Source organism: Eubalaena glacialis, chromosome 3 (genome assembly GCF_028564815.1).
Source record: "Eubalaena glacialis isolate mEubGla1 chromosome 3, mEubGla1.1.hap2.+ XY, whole genome shotgun sequence".
NCBI classification, from domain to species: Eukaryota; Metazoa; Chordata; class Mammalia; order Artiodactyla; family Balaenidae; genus Eubalaena; species Eubalaena glacialis.
The window spans coordinates 98,746,724-98,772,065 of NC_083718.1; the positions used below are offsets into that span (position 1 = coordinate 98,746,724).

Sequence of the window (25,342 nt, forward strand, 5' to 3'; positions counted from 1 at the left end):
TCGATCAAATAAAAAATGCAGCCTATACACAGAGACAGTATACTTAATTTTAGCAATGTATTTACATAAAGTAAATATGAGGCTACAAACAATAACAAATTGAAATGCATAGTGATTTCTGCCAAAGAACATGGATTGTGTTTGTGTTGGTGGAAGCCGCTGGCTTTCCAATCAGCGGCACAGTTTCAAAGCTGAAAGCATAATCTTTCATTTATTCATTCAGCAGACTCATTTCATTTATCCGTTCATTTGAGCACCTGCAGTAGTATGCTAAACACCATTCTCAGGACGGCGAGAACGAGACACCCAGGGCCTGCTCTTATGGAGCCTCGATTCAAGTAGGGATGTTGGATGATCAACAGGAAAACCGAAACTCAAACAAGACAACTTAAAATACAATAAGATAATTGCAAACTGTGTCATGAAGAAAGTAAAGCAGGATGCTGTGGTGTTTTTATGCAACACTGTATTGGAATTAAGTAAACTCTTTCTGTCCAATATAAAACCTCACATGTATAAAGATAAAACCCAACTGTGAATTTCCTATGTTTAATTCTATATCCTTTTATATTGTTACCTGATTAACATGCATAGGATTAAAAATTCTTTTGCTATAAAACTAAGAACAATTCTAAAACAATTGTTTTGAACTAGAGGCTCACCAGTAAGTGAAATTTTAATTAATATTTTGTCTTGTTTAAGAAGCTGACCTTGGGGCACTGGAATTACGGAGAACTTCAGACTTGGGAAAAAGCTTCAAAACCATTGGTGTGAAAATCTACTCATTTGGTCTTGGGGGACGTTTCCTTTTTGCCTCTGTGATGGCTGATAAGGTGGGTGTTTGCCTCTTCTCTATGGGTTCTGATATTTCTGTAAATATGCCTCAAATAGATAGCTTTTACTACATGTACTGATGGAGTTTCTTGTCTCTTGAAATATTTAATAAATTATGCCTCAAATAGGTAGCTTTTACTGCATGTACTGATGGAGTTACTTGCCCTTTGCATATTTAATATCACTGTAAGATTTGGGGGTGATTCTTTTTATAGAGGCTAATTGACTCTTCTGGGCTCCTCTGTACTTTGACCTATGTCACCAACTGAATTCTGGTATCTGTTTTGGGATATGTAGATCCAGTGTTTGGGCTTCACTCAGACATGGATTCTGAAAAAAGCAATCTACTTGCTTATTATTCAGTAAAGATAATGGAAATATGTAACATTAATTGAGTACCTGCTGTATACTAGGTATATAGGTTCTGGGAATGTAGCAGTGAACAAAACAGATACATGTCCTGCTCTCAGAGTTTCTATTCAAGTAGGGAGATAGATAATAAACTGATAAATATGATATAATATCAGGTAATGATTAAAGCTGTGAAGAAACCTAAAGCAGAGTGAATACATAGAAAGAGGCGGGAATTGGAGCAGCGCTATTTTATTTATTTATTTATTTATTTATTTATTTATTTAGCTGCGTGGGATCTACACTGTGGTGCACAGACTTCTCTGTAGTTGTGGCGCGCGGGGTCTAGTGCATGTGGGCTCTGTAGTTTGCAGCACACGGGCTCAGTAGTTGCGGCGCACAGGCTTAGTTGACCCGCGGCCTGTGGAACCTTCGCTCCCCGACCAGGGATTGAACCCGCATCCCCTGCATTGGAAGGCGGATTCTTAACCACTGGACCACCAGGGAAGTCCCAGAGCAGCACTGTTTTAGATAGGGTGGTTTGGATGGGCTCTCTGAGAGCTGACTGAAGTGAGAGCACAGCCGCGTGGACATCTAGGCTGAGGAAGCAGTGAGTGCAAAGACCCTCAGGCTGGAGCATGCTTGGAATACTGAAGAAAAGTGAGAAGAGCAGCATGGCTGGAGCATAGGGAAGGGTGGTCCAAAGATGGGCAGCCAGTGGCCAGATCGCACAGGGCCTTTATAGGTTGTGATTAAGCCTTGGCTTCCATTCTTCACGTGTTGGGAAGCTGTGAAAAGGTTTCATGCAGGGGAATGGCGTAGCTGGCCTTCTCTTCTAACAGAATAGGTGTGCATAGAGTAGCCTCATGGGGCAGGAGTGGAAGCAGCAGGAGCGGTAGTGAGAGAGATGGTGCGTTGGACCAGGCTGTTAACAGTGGATGAGGGGAGACATGGTAAGATTGTGGATATATTTTTAAATGTATCACCAATAGTGTTTGCTGATGGATTAGATGCGGACTGTGAGAGAATAAGATGAACCAAGGATAACTTTAGAGTCTTTGGCTTGAGCAACTGGGTGAATGGTGGTGCCATTTACTGAGACGGCAAAGACCGCAGGAGAAGCAAGTTTGTGGGAAGAAAATCAAGAATTCAGCTTTGGATGCGAGATGCCTATTAGATATCTAGGTGGAAATGTCAAGTAAACACTTGGGTATATGAATCTCCCAAAATTATATGGTATAATCATATGGTATAATCTCATCTGGCCATGTGACTAGATGGTATCTTGTGGAGGAATGAGTCAGTTGAGAAGAGGTGGAAGGGCTGAGCACCTGGTGCCCTGAATCACCCCAGCAGGGAAAGGTTGGAAAGAGACTGTTCAAGTCAGCAAAGAGGACTTAGAGGGAGGGACCAGTGAGCTGGGGGAAATAGGACAGGTGATGTCATGAAAGCCAAGTGAAAGAAATGTTTCAAGGAGGAAGAAGTGGTCAGCTGTGTTAAACTCAGCTGAAATGTGTAGTTAGATGAGTTCTGAGAATTATCCACTGGAGTTGGAAAAGTATAGGTTGTTGGTGACCTCGATGAAAGCAGTTTCCTTGGAGTACTGAAGTTAAAAGGCTGATTGGAGTGGGTTCAGAGAGAATTGGAGATGGGGAAGTAGACATAGTAACTACAGATCACGCCCTGGAGCAGTTTTATAACAATCCTCCCAACAACCCTATAAGTTCATACTGTTATCTCGGTTTTTATTTGAGGAAATTGAGTAACTTGTCTAGGGTCACCCAGAGGTGGAACCCTGGTGGAAACCAGACTGTCTAATTCCAGAGGTAGTCGCCTATACACTATACTGCTACAAAATTAAAATTCTGCTGTGTGCTTTTGAACTCTAGTTTCTACCTATAACAGTGACAGTAAGATTCACAGTAAACATCTAAGATGTAAGTTAGAAAAATAAGTTAAATGTACTTGTCACTGAAGAGTATTTAACATAAGGAGGCTCTGGGACTAATTCTTGTGCCCTGGCTAAACTGTGTCTAGAAGCTATTTTAAACTATTTATCAGACAGTACGTGTTAATTGCCTCCTCAACAGACTCCTTTTAACAGCTAAATACTCCCTGATCAGCTTCATTATATTAATTTCTGACTCTCCTTGGCCTCTTCCCAGCCTGGCATGTTCCCTCCATCTTGGCTGTTCTGAGAGCCTTCCTTAAAGAGGAGACATTTCATGTATAGCTGATTCACTTTGTTATACAGCAGAAACGAACACACCGTTATAAAGCAATTATACTCCAATAAAGATGTTAAAAAAAAAAAAAAGAGACATGTCACATTTTGACTTCCCTCATGATCTCCCAAGCCTGCGTTTCATCTCCATTTTCTAGACCCTTAATTATCTAATTCTTTGGATTATGCCAGGACTGTCTCAAAGGGACCAAACTTCTATGCAGCAGTCATCATTTTAAGAATTATCTGAGGGCTTCCCTGGTGGTGCAGTGGTTAAGAATCCGCCTGCCAATGCAGGGGACACGGGTTCGAGCCCTGGTCCAGGAAGATCCCACATGCCGCGGAGCAACTAAGCCCGTGCGCCACAACTACTGAGCCTGCGCTCTAGAGCCTGCGAGCCACAACTACTGAGCCTGCGTGCCACAACTACTGAAGTCCACGCGCCTAGAGCCCGTGCTCCACAACAAGAGAAGCCACTGCAATGAGAAGCCTGTGCACCACAACGAAGAGTAGCCCCCGCTCGCCGCAACTAAAGAAAGCCCATGCGCAGCAACGAGGACCCAATGCAGCCAAAAATAAATAAATTAATTAATTAATCAATTAAAAAATAAAAAGAATTATCTGAGCAAGCATATGCGAATGGCTATAGAGCCAAACTAATGATGGTCCCGACAAACCCTAATCTCTGTTGAAGGAAATTGGCATGTCAGAAGTTGGGAGGTTAATATCTTAGGGGGCCACACCAGAATGAAGAAGCCAAAGAGGAAACCAGGATAACCTTACTTACAATAGGATGGATTGTTCCAGTGCCTGGATCTTTGTAAGAGGTTAGAAATAGCTTTGGTAATTAATACTAGGACCTTTCATTTTTAACAGTTGTACCCAGTGAGGAAATGGATAATGATACATATAATTATTAATAATAATGTACCTATTCGTGTCACTGCACATGGCATCTTGGTAGAAATTTAAAAGATAAATATTGGCATTTGTTCCAGGATACAACAAGAAGGATTCATGTGTCAACAGATCAAGGGGACACATGGAGCATGGCCCAGCTCCCCTCTGTGGGACAGGAACAATTCTATTCTATTCTAGCAGCTAATGATGACATGGTGTTCATGCATGTAGACGAACCTGGAGGTAAGAGCTGTGCAGCGGCTCACCCTTGAAGCACAGAGATTTAAGCTCCAAACCCTACTTCAGTAGCTTTCCTTCTTACATGTCAATTTTTCCTTTTACCCCTAGGAATTTATTAGTGGCCTACTGAATACTCTGTCTTAGAGATGATATGTAGCCTCTGTTAAAAAGGCCACTTGCTTTGACCCTCTAAGGCGGTTTGTATAGTATGTCCAGGTGTTCTAGAGCAGTGCTGCTCAAAGAATGGTCGGAGGACTGGTACTGATTTGCAAATGCTTTATTACCAAATATGTACGGAAAGCAAGAGCGAGCATTTAGAAACTCTTACAGCCCTTTGACAAAGAAATTTTGTATCTGTTAACTCTAATAATAAAAAAAAATTTTGAGGATTATATTTTTTCTTTCTTTTGTATTTCATTTTTCTAGTGATAAATTTTTGTTATATTTACAAAAGCATCAGTTTGTGACATAATTGAAATTTTAAAATTGATCCTTCACCATAGTTTGAGAAAGATTTAAAGATGTGTAAGATATGAAGCTAAATACAGTGCCTCTGCCACCAGAGTATAACTGAGAAGAGCTTTTCTGTAACATCTGATTAATTTATTCAACAAATTCAGCATCTGCTATATTTCAGGCACTAAGCTGGGTACTAGAATTAAAGATGGCCACGAAGATCTTGAGTATCAAACCTTGATTGACTCTCAGGTCTGCGTGTACATCATGAAGAGAGACAGTTGGCTGATGTGTGCAGTCAGTCAGTCATGTGTCATGTGTATGACTAGACTATTGTTTTCTCTCTGTTCCCTCCCAAGACTTAGTGTTTGTGTTTGTTTGCCTATTCCAGATACCGGATTTGGCACTATATTTACCTCGGATGATCGAGGCATTGTCTATTCCAAGTCCTTGGACCGACATCTCTACACAACCACAGGTGGCGAGACAGACTTTACCAACGTGACCTCCCTCCGTGGGGTCTACATGACAAGTGTGCTCTCAGAAGGTGGGTCTCGGCACAGCTCTCCTTCAGCTGAACATGTTGGGAGTGGAGGCTTTTGGGGAAACTGATGATCCTATCCTCCCCAGTAATGTTGCTTGCCTAGTCCACAAGGCTATCCATGTAAATTCTGGCTCTCTATTTTAAATAAGTTATGGTAAATAGAACTAAGAAAGAACAAAACAGCAGCAGGCAGAAAGAAAGATTTGGGGTGGGGGGTTCTACGTTGTTTAGTTTATAAAATAAGTCTTCTGTGTTGGGAGGTTCAGGCCTACAAGGAAGGAGTTTAGACCACTTACTGCTTTTCACCTTGTGGAGGGCGGAGTGATAGCCAGCGGAGATTCCTCTTGCGTTCTCTTCAGTGGTTCTCAGACCTTACCTTTACTGTGGCCCAGTTGTACAAGTAAACACATTACTCTAAAGTACAAAGATTTGTTTAGGTTTTGTTTATTTATGTATTCACTTTTTGGAAGGAGGTGGGGGATGTTTGTTTTCACTTTGTAAAGACCTTGCAAAGTCCAAGTGATATTGACACCCTAGTTCCTCCCTGACCTCACTTCCAGCTCCTCTCTGCTTTGCTCACTCTCCTGTAGTCACTCCAGCCCTCTGCCAGTCCTTAAACACACCAGAATCGCACACTCGTGGCTGAGAGATTTGCACTGACTGTTCTCTCTCTTTCCTCAGATATCTGCAAGGCTGACGCTTTCCTCCTCCCAGCCTTTGGTCGTGTTACTTTCTGACGAGACCTGCCCTGACTATCCTATTTTAAATGTCAGTCTGCCTGCCCCTACACACACACACTCTGAGTCCCCCTCTAGCTGTGCAAGTCTTTTCCATAGCACTTATTTTCTAACATACTATCTAATTTACCTGTGTACAATGTCTAGTGTTTGTCTGCCTCACCCTACTAGAATATATATTTCACAAAGTTTTTTTTCCTGATTTGTTCACTGATATATTCCCAAAGCCTTACAGCAATTTTCACATAGTGGTCAGGCAATAAAACATCTATTGAATAAATGAAATTTACCTTATTTGCTTTCTTTTTTGATTTTCCTTGAGAAACTCAAAGCATAATATCTTTGAATTTAAACCTGCAACAGTTTATATCATTAAGAATAGAGAATGGGGAAGACACGTGAAGAAAAAAAAGGAAAAGGTAAAAGAGGGATAGGATATGGAGGGGCAGAGAGACAAAAATTAGGAATTATTAACTGAAACTTATGCAGATACATTCAAATCTTGAGATTCACTAAAACAAGCCCCGTATCATGGCCTTGTCTGAGTCATGATTAGAATGCCTTCCCACTGTAGATTTTACTTCCAAGGCAAGCAAACAAGGAAGAAGAATAGACGTCAGCCTGTTAGTGCTGGTAAGGAGATAAAGGTATCTTTTTACAAGAGTATCAGTGTAGATGATTTCTGGAATCAGTTGGATCCTGTTCAGGTGGGAAGCCTCCTTCAAATATCATACTCACCAGCACTGAGCCATTTCACTGGAGGTAACAAGCTTGTGGGACTCCAGGGTTCTAACGGTGTTATATAGTCTCTGTTAGGAGAGAGTTATGCAATGATAAACTGAATTTAATAGGGTGCTTCCAGTGTATCAGGCTTAATATCATCCTTTTCCTATTCAGATAATTCTATCCAGACTATGATCACTTTTGACCAAGGAGGAAGGTGGAAGCACCTGAGGAAGCCTGAGAACAGTGAATGCGATGCTACTGCAAAAAATAAGAACGAGGTTTGTTTTACTCCAACTGTCATATGTATTTGGAGCAAAGCAGCCTTTCTGTTCTGCTCTTATTAGTGCCAGGCTTTTGAATAATGAAGTTTTGTACTTGATGAGGGTCTACAGATAAAGGTGGAAAATTTGGAAATGAGGGGTTGAAATTAACTAGGATGTAGGAAATAGGAACGGCGAAGAAAGACCAAAATATTATGGCTTATTTGTCTTTAAAGAAAAACAAAGTTGAAGGCTAACAATTTGTGTTGTACTAAACTGCTGAATGAAAACAGAGTGGACAGATGGGCCGGTGATTAGTTAGGAGTCATGATGGCAGCTATGAAACTTCAGGAATTCTACAGAAAGCCATAGACCAGCCATTCGTGAGCAGTGCAAAGCCGTACTGGCCAGAAACAAATGAAGGAGAACTTGGCCTCTCTTCCCCTCTGCCAAGGCTCCATGTGGCCGGTGGGTATGGGTGGTCACCCGGCGTGGCATGTGGAAGCAGGAGATGAGCCCTCTGAGGAGAGACCAAGAACTAGAAATACAAACGCATTGCTCCAGGAGATCCCAGGTTTCATGATTGACAGGTCTTGACAGCCAAGAAAAAACAAACAAACAAAAAAAAAAAGCTTTATGTCTGACTTTTACAGAATTTGAGAGGAGCTTAGTGGAACCCTGGGAGTTTTTTTCAAAAGTGACAGTGTTGGTAATTCCAAGCTCTCCTCAGAGTACCTGTGGCTGATATGCACTCTGCTGTCCCGGCTGGGCTTTCTGTTTTGTTTTAAGAGCCTCAGACAGTGTGAGATAAATGTACCTACACCACCCCCATCACACCCTCTCTCTTCTCTGTATTCATGAGTGCTGTGGAGTGTCTCTCCCCCTCCTGCTCCCCTTTTTCCATCCCTCCGTGCTGGCCTTGCCCTGCACCTGCCCTTCTCACCTTAAGCCTGGGCAGGAACAGTGGCCTCTTTACTTACCTTGACACCCTCACGCTGCTGTGTCTCTCCCTCCCCAACATTCTTTGTGGTTCCCCTTTGCCTGTGATCTGGCGAATGAAGGTCCCCTCCTTCCCTGTCAGGCTATCTTCTGCCTTTTCATCGTCATTGCCCATTTTATCACTGGCACACCCCTTGTAACTTCTGCTGCTCCCGGAACACCCTGCACGTAGCTGCCTCTTGCCCACATTATTCCTGGGGAAGTTGTACCTGTCTCCCCTACCCCCAGTTCATTAGGGTTAGTGGAAATCCTAACCATCCTTAGTGCCCATCTTCAGTTAGAGCTAATCATTGCTGTTCGTTTCATTAGCAGTTTGCTTGAAGCTTTTTTTTATTGCAGTAAAATATACATGGCATAATATTAACATTTTAACCAATTTGAACCTCTTGTAAAGCACTAATTTTCATCCTGCTTTTATACCTCAACTAGTTTCTGAGAAATATTTCTTAAAGACAGGACTGGGTCTTATTCAAATCACCGCCACATCTTGTACAGCATCTGAAGTATGTCAGGCGTTCATCAAGTTTATTTGTGTGGAATCATACTTTAAATATTGATCAGAGGCTTTGGTGTAGTGCAGGAATAAAGTAAACTAAGACAGATTACACATGCGAAAATAATTGCATAGTTTTTTCCCAAATATACTAATGCGTTTCAGAATCAAGAATATCCCACTGAGCCTATAACTCAATAACAAAAAAACGAATAACCCACATTAAAAATGGGCAAAGGACTTGAATAAACATTTCTCTAAAGAAAATATACAAATGGCCAGTAAGCACATGAAAAGATGCTCAATATCACCAATTATTAGGGAAATTATTAGGGAAATGCAAATCAAAATTTTTGATTTGCGAGAGATCACCTCAGATCCATTAGGATGGCTACTATCCAAAAAATAAAAAATAACAAGTGTTGACCTGGATGTGGAGAAATTGGAACCCTGTGCACTGCTGGTGGGAATGAAAATTGTGTAGCTGCTATGGAAAACAATATGAGGGTTCCTCAAAAAGTTAAATGTAGAACTACCATATGATCCAGCAACTCCACTTCTGGGTATATATCCCAAAGAATTGAAAGCAGTGTCTCAAGAGATATTTGAACATGCATGTTTATAAGCAGCATTATTCACAATAGCTGAAAGATGGAAGCAATCTAAGTGTCCATTGACAGATGAATGAATAAGCAAAATGTGGTGTATAAATACAATGGAATAATATTAAGTCTTATAAAGGCAGGGTATTCTGGCACATGCTGCAACATGGCTGGACTGTAAGGACATTATGCCAAGTGAAATAAGCCAGACACAGAAGGACAAATACCGTATGGTTTCACTTATATGAAGTACCTAGACTAGTCACATTTATAGAGATAGAAAGTAGAATAGTAGTTGCCAGCGTCGGGGGAAGGGGGAATGGGGAGTTACTGTTTAACAGGCACAGAGTTTCAGTTTTGCAGGGCACAGAAGTTCCAGAGATGGATGCTGGTGATGGCTGCACAACAGTGTGAATGTACTTAACACTACTGAACTGCACACTTAAAAATGGTTAAGATGATAAATTTTATGGTATGTGATTTTTACCACAATTTTTTTAAAAAGAGTATCCCACGGAAGTCTGGGTTAATGCATTCAAAGCCTTATTAGAAGACTCTGTGAGATGAGTAAAAAAATTGCACCTTTGGTTTTAATCTAAGCTTTGCTTTCTTTCCACAGTGCAGCCTTCATATTCACGCTTCCTACAGCATCTCCCAGAAACTAAACGTTCCAGTGGCCCCTCTCTCAGAGCCTAATGCTGTTGGCATAGTCATCGCCCACGGTAAGCAGCCCACCCTCACTTCCGCAGGAAGAAGTGGTTGAGCACACTGAAACTCAGTCACAGTGTCGAACCCTGTGAGAAAACCACCATACGTGGCTTTTACCATCCTTTGCAGAATTTCTTGCAAGATAACGATACTGTGGGTTTTTCATAGACTCTCATCAGAGAGCAACATGACTTCTCCCTTTACCAAATTGTCAGTGGCCTTTTTTTCAATTACAAGAGGCATGATGGGGAAATAATCAGAATAAACTCATTCAGAATTATTCTCTTGACAGTAAATCCTCTCTGTTTCGTTGCTGATGTGTGCTGATGAGATGGTGGATTGTGTTGTAGGTAGCGTGGGGGATGCCATCTCAGTGATGATCCCAGATGTGTACATCTCAGATGATGGGGGTTACTCCTGGCTGAAGATGCTGGAAGGACCTCACTATTACACCATCCTGGATTCCGGAGGCATCATTGTAGCCATCGAGCACAGCAGCCGTCCTATCAATGTGATTAAGTATGCATGAGCTCAGCTCCACCCACACTATCTGCATAGAGAGCAACTGTGGGATGTTTGTTGGGGGGAAGTTACAGTCCCTGATTCAGATTTGTGCATTCTACAGAGCTGTAGGGAAGGTGCTTGAAAGGATTGCATTTAGAGCAACTCAAATTAAATGGCTTTGTTTTTTCCTCTGACTCCCTCTCACTAACACTTTTCGTCACTTTTAAAAAATACTCTTCTCCCTCCCAACAAGAATATTATGGGAGCATTTAAGCACTCTGGAGGGGAAACGACTCCTTAAGTACAAGTTCTTATTATATAATTTCTGTTTGTTGACTTAGAAGCCCATTCTTACGTGGGTCACTATCCTCTCTTTCCTTTGGAAGAATTTTTATAAAGGCATTTTCTTCCATAATATTTGAGTGAATCCCTTTTCCCCGTTAACTATAGGCATTAAAAATTAATATAATAGTCAGTAAGCCATCACCTAAATATGAGAGTTTTTCTCTGATTTGGGATCAAACAGCCGGTGGTTTCCTGATATTCCCATAAATGTTGATCCTCTCTCATGATCTTTCTCTAATTGTGGTTTCAGGTTCTCCACAGACGAGGGTCAGTGCTGGCAAACCTACATGTTTACCAGGGAGCCTATCTACTTCACTGGCCTGGCTTCAGAACCCGGAGCTAAGTCCATGAACATCAGCATCTGGGGTTTCACAGAATCTTTCCTGACTCGCCAGTGGGTCTCCTACACCATCGATTTTAAAGATATCCTTGAAAGGAACTGTGAGTGTCTCCTTTGAACTTTTCTACCAGAAACTTTTAAGCCCATTTTCCTAAATAACCGATTCAGTTTAATTTCTTCTAGCTGGAATAAGAAAATCATGTGTGTGAAAGAGGACTGAAGGATGTTCCATGTGGGTTAGCAGGCAAAGGGATGGTACCAGAAAAGCACTTCCCTCTTTGGATTAGCACTGTCCAAGAGAAATAAAATGAGAGCCACATATATAATTTAAATTATTCTGTCAGCTAGCTACATTATAAAAGTAAAAGAGGCAAAATTTATTTTAATAATAGTTATTTCAGTATGTCCAAAATATTATCATTTTAACGTGTAAGCAAGGTTTTTAAATTATTAATGAAATATTTTACATTCTTTCTTTAAGATATTTTAAAATTTTTATTGGAGTATAGTTCATTTACAATGTTGTGTTCGTTTCTGCTGTACAGCAAAGTGAATCAGTTATACATATACATATGTCCACTCTTTTTTAGATTCTTTTTCCATATAGGTCAATACAGAGTATTGAGTAGAGTTCCCTGTGCTATACAGTAGGTCCTTATTAGTTATCTGTTGTATATATAGTAGTGTGTATATGTCAATCCCAATCTCCCAGTTTATCCCTCTCCCCCCTTTCTGCCCTGGTAACCATAAGTTTGTTTTCTACATCTGTGACTCTATTTCTGTTTTGTAAATAAGTTCATTTGTACCTTTTTTTTAGATTCCACATATAAGCAATATCATATGGTATTTGTTTTTCTCTGACTTACTTCACTTAGTACGATAATCTCTAGGTCCATCCATGTTGCTGCAAATGGCATTATTTCATTCTTTTTATGGCTGAGTAATATTCCATTGTATATATGTACCACATCTTCTTTATCCATTCCTCTGTTGATGGACATTTAGGTTGCTTCCATGTCTTGGCTATTGTAAACAGTGCTGCAATGAACATTGGGGTGCATGTATCCATTTGGGTTATGGTTTTCTCTGGATATATGCCCAGGAGTGGGATTGCTGAATCATACGGTAGTTCTATTTTTAGTTTTTTAAGGAACCTCCATACTGTTCTCCATAGTGGCTGTACCAATTTACATTCCCACCAACAGTGTAGGAGGGTTCCCTTTTCTCCACACCCTCTCCAGCGTTTATTATTTGTAGACTTTTTGGTGATGGCCAGTCTGACCGGTGTGAGGCGATACCTCATTGTAGTTTTGATTTGCATTTCTCTGATAATTTGTGATGTTGAGCATCTTTTCATGTGATTTTTGGCCATCTGTTACATTCTTTTTCTTCTAACTAGGACCTCAAAATCCAGTGCATATTTTACACTCACCCTTATGGTAAATCTCAATTCAGACCAGCCGCATGTGGACATCTAGGAGAGTATAGTTTTGCACTTTAGATCTCTGTAGCATTTTCTGAGAGTTTTTTCTGCTTGTAAGGATAATGCATGTTTATGTTTGTCTAAAATTATTTCATAACACTTCAGGGTTTTTCACACTTGATTACAGCAAAACTGTAGAGGAAACTCTAGAGGAAAGTGTGTTACAAAGAGCATCTAACTGATTGTGTCACTTATCAAAATGTTGAAGTGAGGAAGTTTTCATGCAAAGAGTTTGGCTTGACCATTTCAGAATGCTGTGACTTCAAACTGGAAGGCATGTTAAAGGCCCAGAAAATGGCTTCAGAGAAGTTAAAATATTCATTGCAAGGTGTTCCTAAAGAATCACAAGCAAACCCAGGCCCCCAGTACCAAAGATGCTGACATTGTCCTGAAAACATGGAGGATACAAGAAAAAACTGGAGAAAAAGTGACCACCCGTGACCCGTAGTTGCTTTCTGGCATAATATGATAGAAGACTTAAGTTTCAAGAAGCTCTGGTTAAATTTGGTCCTGACTGTTATTAGGCTGTGTTAGGGGCCCGTTTCCTCAGCATGTTAATTTAGTGTGAGTCCTGCAGGAAGCAGAAGCACTCAGTTTGGACCTTACTTTTCTACAAGATGTTTCAATGATTTAAAATCGGAGAGTCATTATAATCTAAATTCACTAAATAGGCTGTAAAGGAGCTGGCTTATGAGTTTTCCCCTCAGCAGGCAGCTCTACAGTTATCCCTGAAGTTTAACATCATTAAAAGATTTGTTAAGCCCCTGCTCTTTAACAGGCCCTGTGCTGGTCTTCACATCCCAAAAGAGAAAAACCTAATCCACAGTCTTTAGGCCACAGCCTTTGAGTCATTTTTCCAGGAGTGGATGATATGACAAACTAAGCCAGGTTGACTGTCATCACAGTCTTCATTTGAAAGCCAGTCAACAAGAGTTAAAAGTCTAGAAAGTATGTTTCCCCTTCCGTTTGAAGCAAACTAACCCATAGTGAAATTAAACCCATGCTTTTGGCTAATTGGTGTCTTGTCCTAAAGGCAAGCATCTGGTTGCTTACCTCTGACAGCTCCTGCTGACCAAGGGCACAGGTGTGCAAGACTTAAAGACAGCAGCTTCTCAGTCTGGAAGGAACCTTAGAGGTTCTCCATCCAGCTCCCCACTTCAAAAATAAGGTTTTTCCTAGAACTCAAATGGGCCGTGAGATGCAAAGACTCCTCCCTTGGCATGAAGAAAAGTCAATTGCTGGTAGACTCCCACTAATGTTAACTTTCATTTGCAATTCCAAAGTGAAGCAATAGGTTGAGTCAGACATCCCTACTTTTCTTCTCCTCGTTCTTCCTATTGCCTGGCAGCTGCCTCACATGGGTGGGTTCTGTCCCATGCAGTTTCCTGAACAGCCTGTCTTTCTTTTAGGTGAAGAGAAGGACTATACCATATGGCTGGCTCACTCCACAGACCCTGGAGATTATGGAGATGGCTGCATTTTAGGCTATAAAGAACAGTACCTACGGCTACGCAAGTCGTCAGTCTGTCAGAATGGTCGGGACTATGTTGTGACCAAGCAGCCGTCCGTCTGTCCCTGCTCCCTGGAGGACTTCCTCTGGTATCAGCATCCCTCAGATCCCTATCAGCCATTTCCCGTGCTGGAGGAGGCAAAAGACAGTTCAAAAATATTTAAATCCTTTTCTTTCCCTTCTTCCTCAAGAGTGGAGAACTGTTGCTTCTTATTAAGGAAATTGAGGCACAGAGAAAGGGAACCAGAGTTGTTAATAATTGGACAGATAACATTGTATCAGTTACTTATTGGCCGGAACCAGCAACAACCCCTGGACATCCTGATTTGGCAGTGGTGGGAAGGAGAGAGGTACATAAGGAGGATGAGAATTAAAAAGGAGAGAGAGAGAAGATGATAGGACAGAAACACCAAGAAAGGTGGTACAGGAGCTAAGAGGAAACTGGACTTTAGCAAGCAGCCTGACAGCCTGGGTGTAGCAGGTAGGGTACTAGGTTTGGGGTCGTCTGCAGGACTGAAGGCGGAAAGAGTGTGGATCTGTCCTGAGAGAGGAGGTGACATCAGTATGTATGGTCTGTATGTCCCATCAAGGCTTAGAGGCCATCAAGGTTGTCTCCCTAGAGTTCAGGACCATCCAGGCTTAAGGATTAGTTACTTGACTGGCACAGGGTTAGTTGATTATACAAGGGCGAGGGAGCCCCTAGGTAGCCTAAGCAAGGTAACTTAGGGCAAATAAGAGGAACTGCTTCACATCACAGGTACTAATCTTATGGAACTTGTTACCTGCAAAAGATACTGACAGGAGGTAGAAGTGGATTTGGAAAAGAAGGCAGGCAGATAGCAGTCCTGTCCTCTCACAGTGTATTCTCCTGAACTGCAGGTGACAGAGAATACAGGACTGAGCAAACTGCAGTCTGACCCAGTGTGTTTCCTCCTGCGTGGCTCATATCTGTGGAGTGGCCAGGGGTCCTCCTTTCTCTATTTCCGCAGGGGAAAATATCACTCAGACCACTTTGATGTTGTAATAGGGCTAGAGCTTATTGATACTGTCAAACTCTGAAGGGCTGTCTCCCATCCTTAACTGCACACAGGGTGGCTCTCGGTCACCTGAGCTTCTGCTCTTTTCCAAACACGTTGTGCTTCTTCAGAGCTCCATGCCATTGTACACGCTGCTGCTGCTTCCTGGAAGTCTTTCCCTGCTTGACCCCCAAGCCTGGTGAATTCCTACTTGGCCTTTAATACTTAGCTCAGATACCGCCTTCTTAAAGCCTTCCCCAGCTTTTCCTCATCTAGGCTCCTAATACAGCACTTACCATATTTTAATTATTGTGTATAGATTTGCTTCCACCATTAAACTCCAGACTCTTTGAGCGCATATTGTATTTGATAATCACATAGTCATAATGATAGCAGCTGACGTTTTTTAGCAGTACCTCTGTTTACACTTCCCCTCAGCAGCCCCGTGAGAGAGGTACTCTGGTTATTTCCATTTCACAAAGGGAGAAATGAAGGTACAGAGAGGTTATGACTAATTTGCCATCATGTGGCAGAGCTGCGATGTGAACCTGGCCGTTCAGCTCCAGAGCCTGCACACTGTACCCCACGTGCTTGAGAAATGTGTGCTTTGTGAGTGGGAAGGGTATGGTCCCTGAAATTTTGGATTGAACACATAAAATTTTTGCCAGAAATTTCTCCTTGCTATTGGAGGCGTGGTATCTTCTGTATCTTTTGTTCTCTCTACCCTCTCCCTTAAATATTTGTCAGAAAGCCTTGAAGTACAAGCAGCATCTATATATTACCAAACATTCACTGAATATTTTCTATGCACAGGGCAGTGCAAAGTGATAACAGGAAGTTTATTATAGACTCTCCTGGTAAGATGCACATAATTATGTTTGAAACAGAAGGTGGGATACTTGGGGATTTAGAAAAGGGAGAGACTATTCCATCCAGAGCTGAAAGGAGGTAGGTGGGTCAAAGAAGGCTTTGTAGAGGAGGTGGCATTTGGGCCGAGCCCTGACGAGCCGTAGGATTTGACCATGCACGTCTGGGAAGAAGCAGGTCGTTAAAGCCCGTGGACTGATGTGGGCTTAGACCCCCGCAACAGCGTGATCAGGAAGGGTGTGCTGGAAGATGGGCCATGAGGGGAAGTCACAGTAGTCACGATAAAGAAGTGAGTGGGTCCAGATGGGGGTGCTCAGGCTGCTTCCAACTTAGATGGTGGGAAGGAAGGTAGTGTCCTGGACAAACGGAGGAAATGACCGGAGGGACTGGCACGAAGGAGGAAACGTGATGTATTTCGAATGTTTTGTTTACTTGAGGTTCTGTCAGCAGATTTAGGTAGCAGTGTCCAGCAGGTATTTGGAAATGCATAGGATTAGAGCTCAAGAGAGGTAAAACCTAGAAGTTTTAGTTGCAACAAATAGTTAAGCTCATGAAGGGGGAGCAAATACAGAGTAAGAGAATGAATTATAGGATCTTGGAAAACATCTGCACTTATGGGTTAGGAAGAGAGCAGAGCAAGCAGTGACCAAAGAAACAGACGAGTGCAGCTCTCAGGGCCTCAGTGGGTGGGGCACAGCAGTGTGGCAGGTGCCCCAGAATAGGTGGTCAGAGTGAACGAGACAGAGAGAGCCCCCTAGGTTGGATGACTGGTGAGCCCTGGGGGGCCTCAGACATTCATTTTCAAGGTTGCAGAGGGGGGTCGAAGCCCAAATGCATAGAATAAAAAGTAAATGAGTAAAACAGAACAAGGAAAAAATATTTTTTAAGAAATCTGGCCAGTAAAGGAGAGGATGGTGAAGGAAGAGGACAGGTTCAGGCTAAGGAGAAGCCTCCAGGTGAGTGGGACTAGCGGTCACTGCCACGCTGTCCATGAAGCGAGCCCCCGCCCAGGGGCGGTAGGAAGGATGGGGCCGAGGCCGCTCATGTCATTTCTTTGGGGAAAGCAGAGAAAGGAGAGCAGATGGGTGGCGCTATGGAGAGATGGGATGGAATGGAGGGCAGGAACAGGCATTCACATTGGCGGCCAGGACCATCTAAGAAACTAAGAGGGACACGGAGTGGGGAAGGCAGGAAAGGTTTAACGTACCCGCCATGGGTAGAACATGGGTAAATGAGTTATTTGGAGAGAAGTAAAAGAGTTGCTAAGTGTCCCTGAGTTTAGATCTGCTGCTGATGTACTATTTCTCTGTGTCTTAGTCACGTGAGTCCCCACCCCCTGCAGGCTGCCCTCCTTCCCTTCCCGGAGCCTGAGCTGTCTGTGCGGGACTCCTAGCTACTGAGTCTGAAGTCCACCAGGCCCAATCCATAAGCTATTTTCCCTCAGTTCAGCCCTCGCCATGTGCTTTTTTTTCCTAAACAGACCTCTTTATATGTCACAGGCTTCCTTAGCTTTTTTCTGGCAACCCAAGACTGGAATATTGACCATCCACTGCCCCATATAAAGCCTTCATTGCTAGTCGCTTCCTGTCTTTCAGCAACTTTGAAAGATACCTTATTTGCTGATTCTTACAGTGATTTTGGCTACTTCCGTCCAGAAAATGACTCCAAGTGTGTGGAACAGCCAGAACTGAAGGGCCACGACCTAGAGTTTTGTTTGTACGGGAGAGAAGAGCACCTGACGACAAATGGGTGAGATGGCTGCTTCTCCCGTATCGGGACTGAGTCTCCACTGTGCAGAGTGAAAGCTGCGTCTCTCCGCCTAGTTCTGAGCAGTATTTGAGAGCACTCTAGAAAAATACTGTCTACTAAAACTTTCTGTGATGGGGGAAATGTTCTGTAATCTGCTGTGTCTGATGCGGTCGCCACTAGCCCTGTGTGGCTGTTGACACTCGTGTGAGTGAGGAACTGAAGTAATTTTAATTAAGTGTAAATAGCCACCACAGTAGAGAGCGCTGCTCTAGAAGAGGCTCACCGCCTCCTTCCCTGATAAACACTCCCCTCCCCTGTGGTTTATGTACCGCGTGTTGACGTGCTTTCCCTGGTCACAGTTCTTTGACACAGTCTCTTAAGGCAGAAAGGCGGCATGTCCCTGCAGCAAGGCAAGGGATGTGTGGTCTGTCCAAGGACTGAAACTACACAGAATATCCCCAAAACATCCCTGCAGATCTCCCCCAAGGCCTGAAAGATGGTGTAATGACCAGAAGTTGTTATGCAACTTTTAAAATCTTGTTTTCAGGAAGTAAGCAAGAATCCAGAAGTACATCCTTGTATTCTGTTAACAAATTTTCTCTGCCTCTCAGGTACCGGAAAATTCCAGGAGACAGATGCCAGGGCGGAGTGAATCCTGTTCGAGAAGTGAAAGACTTGAAAAAGAAGTGCACAAGCAACTTTCTGAGTCCCGAGAAGCAGGTATGTTAAAGTAGATCTGGTTTAGATACAAGTGGGGTTTCAAGTTCTGCCAGGAATAGTCAAAGTTACAGTGTCAAGAACTCTATTACTGAGTACAAGTGGCCAGACTACTTCTGTCAGGTTTCCCTTCGTACAGGAAACTGTCAGGATGAGGGATGGTCACATAACCCAACGATAAGCTCATCTACTGAAAACGTTTTTTTGGGGGGAAAAAAATGGTATTCAGTAAAGTTTTTCCAAGTCTTAGATGCATACGGTTGAGGAAATTTCTGAGGCTCAGAGTCATTTGGGAAAAAGACTCAAGAAGTTCGGCTGTAAAGGGCTGGAGTTCTACACATGTGGAAGGGAAGGGCACTGGACCATAGGTAGGGTGGATCTCTGTGCCGAGTCATGTCAAGTGTGTTCAGAATGAGAAACTGAACTATGGTGATAAGGGGCTGGTTTTGATGTAGAAGCGAGTTTTAGGGCTGATTACAGTTCTGTAGCACTGAACTATCTGGCTAGGATATGGGGATATGGTAAAGAGGAAGCCTCTTGATAAAGAAGCACTGGCCCAGCAGTGAGACTTGGGGCAGTAAACTGTGGGCTCCAGGTTCCTAATCTGGAAATTGAGAGGTGGACAGTCTGCAGTTCCCTCCTATCTAACCTTCTAAGGGATGAGGGCCTGACAAGGGGTGGGATTAAGAAGGCAGTGGGAGAAAAATGTGTGGGTGTGTGTACTTGTTGGGGGCAAGTTCCTCCTTCTCTGCATCCCCACCCTGCACTCCTGGTGGCTGTCCTCAGAGTGTTTGTGTGTGTGATTGCACAGGACTCCCGCCCACAGGGACACAACTTGTCCCAGAATCCAGCTCCGCCTCCTCTTGGATACATTGAAAACACACACTCCCTATCTCCCACCCAAAAGCAGGTAGGTCACACTCAAACAATGATACGGAAAGCTTATTTGTAAAAACATACCACAACTTAAGTAAAAAATAAATCTTGGTGTCATAGGATGGCTTGCCTAACGTACCATTGGCACAGCTCCTTCCCAGGTGGTGGCCCTGTTTTAGATTCATTCAGCCCACTTATTATCATAGTCTCCCTTTACTGCTTCACCCTTAAAAGCTCCAAGACTTATAAACAGTGGTAGTGGGGAACAGTCACAATTACCATTTGATCTAGGTAGTTGCTACGGCTTCCAGTGTAACTTTGATGTGGAAGCCACTGAGTTTGCACCATTCTGACAGCTTTAAGGCAGTTGAAGTTCTGGTTACCCTCTGCCAGCTGTGATATTCTCCTGGTAGCACTGAGATGGTTCATCTTGGGGGCGGGGGTTGGGGTTGGGAAAGTATCATCATTAGGTGCCTAGAGACTGCAGATCATTCAACAGAGAAATAGGGTAATGAGCAGCCTCTTTGAATTCAGTCCTAGAATATGCACACCCAAAATTGTTTGTGTTTGTGTTTTAATTTATCAAGAATTCCAAGTCAAATTCTGTTCCGATTATCCTGGCTACTGTGGGATTGATGCTGGTCACAGTCGTAGCAGGAGTGCTCATTGTGAAGAAATACGTCTGTGGGGGAAGGTAAGGAACGGAAATCAATCAAACCAGAAAGTCCTCTGAGGGTAGACGGTTGAGTCTGCCCCTGGCAAAAACTAACTAGTTGAAGTGATGTTCCTGAAACATCAGGCCCAAATCTTTCCTTACATTTTCCATATGCCAGCTACGGGCTGTGCTTCCTATATGTGTGACTCATTCTGCAAGTGTGTAAAACTTGGAAAATCCACCGTCCTATAAGAAATGCACCCCTCCTCACCATGTGAGGGTTGACGGTGGTTTCCACCCACAGGTTCCTGGTGCATCGATACTCTGTGCTCCAGCAACATGCGGAGGCCAATGGTGTGGATGGTGTGGATGCTTTGGACACAACCTCCCACACTCATAAAAGTGGTTATCATGATGACTCAGATGAGGTGAGACTATTTCTTCTTGAGGGGTGGTCCAGAAATTTTTTAAAAGGGTGATCTTTTCTTACTCATGATCAAGATAATGATTGAAGCAAAGGAGGGTATAAGCTAGAAGCAGCAATTTAATGACTGTAAGACTTGGCCAGCCCAGAAACTAGGTAATGGCTTTCAAAATAGGGATTTTTTTGGTCTGTAAATAATATGGCCTATGTCTTTCTTTTCAGGACCTCCTGGAATAGCTCCTCAAAGGAGCTGGGACTGAGCACGGATGATGGAACCGCAGTACCTCTTACACTCCCTGTGGCTCCGACTTGGGGAAATAAATTTCCCGTTGCGAGGGACCCAGCTCTGTTTCTGCTGCTTCCATCAAAGCCAAAAGGACCTACACTAAAGAAATGGGGGGTGGGGACCCTAAACACTCTTACAATTGGCCCTGAGAAGAGAGGGAAAATTTTTAATTCTTTAACTTTTCATTTCAAGTTCTGTCTTTTTGCAAGGTACGGGCCCTTTTCGGTTTTGTTTTTGTTTTTTAAGGGAAATGAAATGGAATTGAAGGGAACTTTTCACTAACCCCACTGTTGCATGTTTTGCATGGCGCCTGCCCCAGGGCACCTGCCAGCTTCAGCATCAACTCTCACAAAGCACTTGGTGCCGTCCCTGGGCTGTGCTGGCAACACGAAGCAGTCGCAGAGGCTGCGATGACTGGCACAGCCTGGGCAGCCTTCCTCCATCTGGGGACAGCCCCACTCCAAGAACATTGCGCACCAGCTCCTCACACAGATCCCTGCTTTCTGTTGTTGCTGTTGTTTTTTTCAGGGACCATAGGCCACAGTGATTTTTCTTTTCCCCTGTTTAATTAGGCAATACCCTCATTAATTGCCCTTTGGCAACTAACTTACATGTGCTTCCAAGACACTAAATCAGGAAAACTTAAAGGGCAATATTTTTAACTTGGGGCAGGAAAAAGGGAGCATCAGAGAATTGACTAGATTTAGCACCTATTAAAGGAGAAACTCTTGCTTCTTCCGAGATCTTTCAAGCCATGCTTTGTGTGTGTGCCAGTGGACTTGCTCAGGGTCTGGGTTCAGGCTTGCCCGGGCTGTGTGCCCAGGCTGAGCGAGCTCTTCGCTGGAGTGGCTGGTGGCATGGGCCGTGCAGCCCCTGAGGATGGCACGTCACAGTCTTCTGCGTCCCCTCCTGCCTGCTGTGCTAGCTCCTTGGTGAATCATTAGAATGGCTGCTTATTTGCTTCCTCTTAGGTTGCTGCTCTGCGTGGAGCCATGACTAGACATGTTTTCAGATTTAGGCTTTTTTTAAAAAATCAGAATTTTATTACCAGACTCTCCTCCTCTGCCCTTTTCCCCAGCTTTGCCGAGTAATTTGTTGGCATGAAACTTTTGGCTGAACCAACTAAAAAACACACTTCTAGTGTAGATGATGTTTCGTTTGATACGTTAAGTTCGTATTTTAAATTTTAAAAAATTTTCCTTTTGACATTTTAAAAAATGAAATAAATTAGAAAATGTAGCAAGATGGATTTGGGGGGTGGCCATGTAGTGATGGAAAGCTGCAATCGTTAGTTTTAATACAGCTTGACTATTTGCTGTACAGGAATATAGTAGTACGTTTTCAGTCTCAGCATACCTGCTGTGCCCGTCACAGTTTCTCCCGATAATTATGATGGGGACATTGTTTGCTAAACTGCCGTTTTGCTGCTAGTTCACTTTATGGCTAGAAAGTCAGGAAAAAGTAAATGTGCCAAATTAACTTTTGTCAGAATGCATGAGCAGATGGCTGAGTTCTGGCCTCACCAGAATTCACAGCCGCAGGGAAAGTGGGGGAGGGAATGGATGGAGAATTCTAGAGACTTTGAAACTGCAGTAAACTTAAATGAGTCAGGGAGCTATAAAGTTAGGGCAGTTTTTGTAAAGAGAGTTAATACTTGTTAGAGCCAGAGAACACTAGTCTTTTAGGAAAAGCCCATTCCTTTTACAAGGTTTTTAAATTAAAAGTAATTCCAAAGATATACCAGCTCACAAATGATTAAGTATCAGCTTTTGTCCCGGTCGCCCTCACCTCCTGCCCAAAATGAATTTGATGTCCAGAAAAGACCTACTTACACCATACACCTCTTCTCCCCGCATATACCCCCTGGGGTAGGTGTGCCGATATATGGTAATTCTCTGATTAGTTTTAAGATGTAGGAAAGTTAATATTCTTCTCTAACCGTATAAGATTAGGGCTCTTTGCCTATAATGATATTTCTGTAGAACTTGACAGTTTTCACAGCACTTTTTCTCTTGCATTATGTCATTTGAACCTTACAACATTCTCGTGAGATTTAAAAAAAAAAAAAAAGGCGGGGGTTGTAATCCCCATTAGAGATGGAGCTGAGGTACAAAAATGGAGCAAGTCGCCAGGGTCCCTGTGTGTTATGAGCAACGCCAGTGGTTGTCTTCAGATCTCGTATACATTTTGATGCGCGCCAGTGCTGAACACCTGGAGCAGAGCTGCTTTCTTATAGATGACTTGCTATTCTTTAGGACGCGGATCAGTGACATTTCTTTCAGAGCAGTATTTAGCTCTTTTTTGCCACCTTAGTAAAGAGAAGAGTTTATTCTCCTGTTTTTCATGGCTGAAAACAAAAGTAATGGTAATTTTGAATATGTGTTTAGAAACCGCCCCTCACCTTGTTGAGGGTCACTGTTCAAGAGTGCAGGAATGGAATCTCCATTGATGAGTCACCCTCTTCATTCTTCTTGTCCTCCCACCCCTGGCTGGCTAGCGAGCTCAGTTGGTTTGAGGACTGCTAACAAGCCTGGCTAGTTAGCCTTCTGTGTCAGCCTGCTCTCTCACAAGTGTATGCCCTCAGCCAGAGAGGAAAACGGCCTAAATCCGTGACAGCTTCTAAGAAAAGAAGATTTCCAATTTGTCCTATCGATGTTAGGTTAGGAGAATTATCTTTGAAAGTAAAGTTGTGTAAAGTCTCAGGCTTGACAGCAAAAGAGTATTTCAGCAATAGAAGTTAGCACTGTAAGGTAGGTTGGACATATTAGACCGTCCAAAGTGATCTGAGCTCTAAAATCCAGGCAGAGAACTCATCATCCTTCGTGCTCTGTGGACAGGTGTCTTGGACGTAAGGGGGCTCTTGGTTTTTAGTGAGACCAGAGACCAGGGATGCATACACCTAGGCTGTTCATCGAATGGGAATGCCCCTTAGAAGAATGAAAGTGTTTGGAGGATTGTGGCAGTTCTAGGCTGGGCTCAAGAGATTCAACAGATTAGCTGTAACTAAAACTTAGAATTTGCCGTCTGCCTCTGAATAGGCTTTCCAGTGTGTGTCTCTCTAATTCTTAGGTTTGCCTCTGGGCCCCTACATGCCCAAGCTGGCCTTTCATCCCTGACAGATAAGTAATGAGCTGGCCACCGCTGGCTCTGTAAACCATTGCTGGTTCTCCCATGGCCTTCGTCACGGTACAAGGATAGAGAGAGGAGTGCAGGGCAGTTCACATCCACCCCAGGTGGCAGGACTGGCCTGACTTGAGTCATTTCTTTATTTTCTAGGCAAATGATTCAGGTAGAGAGATTCTCTCTTTCCTTTTCGGAGAGCTTTAAAGAGCCCCGCTCCTGTATGCAATGGCTTAGAGCTCGCCCTGCTCATTTTTGGTACCGCCCTCTTGCCCCACATGAAGCCCAGATACTTGGAACTGCTAAAATAGGAAGAGATTCAGCTTTTCAGCTTTGCTACTACCTTCCCTCAAGCAGGAAGATTAACATGGACTTACATGTCCTTTGAACAAAAACCAAAGTTTAAGATTTGCCACATGATGGAGTGATAGGGAGGGCCAGACTTTCAGCACTGGCACTCAGCAGGTGCCAGACTTTGTTCCATCTGCCACTGATTCGCCCAGCTCAGGCAGCTCTGGGAGTGCCGTCCTGCCCTAGCAGAGCCCAGGCCTCACCCTCATGGAGGATGATTAAAATAGCAGGAACATGTTGATTTCTTGGCTACTTTGCATTATAACAATAAGAATCAGAACATTAATTAGAAATTGTCTTCAACAACTTAACTGTACGCATTTTTTCACACTGGTACATTTTTAAGCGTCCTTGTTTTTATAGGATAACTTAAACTAATCTGTACCTTTCTATATATATATGTGTGTGTGTACATATATACATGTATAAACTGTATAGTGTACATGTTAATGATTTATTGATATGTTCCAAGTCTTTAATGCAGTTCTCATCCTCCGCATGCCCTCAGTTTGTGGTTGGGTGACTTAAATGTTCCTGATGATTCTGCCCACCTCCTGTGTTTGGACGTCTAGGGAGGAGGGGTTTGATGGCGCCCTCCTTATCCTCGTGCACAGAAATGCTCAGGGTCCCCGTGTGCCTGTTGTCCAGCCCTGTCTTGTCTCTTGTTCCCTATCAGCATGTGGTCCCTCCTTGCTCTGTAACTTCTCTGCCTCCACCCCAAGCTGTCGGTACAAAAGTGTAAAGCAGTATTAAGATCGTTACTGCATGTATGCCAAAAACCCAAGTTTTCTGTTCGCTTGGGACAGAAAATTGCATGTGAGGTGGGATAATCAAGTTTCAATGACCAATGTCGGTTACACAAAAAAGCCAGACCCTAGAATAAAATTCCACAAAACGGAAATAAAACTCAAATTTCTTTAGCATTGTGTAAATAAATCTGGGTGTGTTTAACTTTGTACTGGTAATTTTCTGTATATTTGCAGTATTTGGGTTAGAAATAAAACAGACTGGACTTTGTAACCTGA

The 25,342-nt window shown here is 43.1% G+C and overlaps 1 protein-coding gene across 4 annotated transcripts in view; it reads left to right on the top strand.

Moving 5' to 3' along the window:
- The window catches only part of SORT1 (sortilin 1), a 78,638-nt gene extending 53,296 nt beyond the window's left edge, over nt 1–25,342 (top strand). Inside the window, exons 8-21 of one of the 4 annotated variants that reach the window (XM_061183756.1) lie at nt 703–833; nt 4,408–4,552; nt 5,397–5,552; nt 7,184–7,290; nt 9,986–10,088; nt 10,425–10,593; nt 11,174–11,364; nt 14,156–14,345; nt 17,772–17,888; nt 18,500–18,608; nt 19,417–19,515; nt 20,069–20,175; nt 20,441–20,564; nt 20,783–25,342. In XM_061183756.1, coding sequence (XP_061039739.1) covers nt 703–833; nt 4,408–4,552; nt 5,397–5,552; nt 7,184–7,290; nt 9,986–10,088; nt 10,425–10,593; nt 11,174–11,364; nt 14,156–14,345; nt 17,772–17,888; nt 18,500–18,608; nt 19,417–19,515; nt 20,069–20,175; nt 20,441–20,564; nt 20,783–20,797 — 1,763 coding nt within the window. In that variant the 3' untranslated portion in view covers nt 20,798–25,342. The remainder of the gene's footprint in view (nt 1–702; nt 834–4,407; nt 4,553–5,396; nt 5,553–7,183; nt 7,291–9,985; nt 10,089–10,424; nt 10,594–11,173; nt 11,365–14,155; nt 14,346–17,771; nt 17,889–18,499; nt 18,609–19,416; nt 19,516–20,068; nt 20,176–20,440; nt 20,565–20,782) is intronic. The other 3 variants (XM_061183757.1, XM_061183759.1, XM_061183760.1) reach the window with 3 other exon arrangements.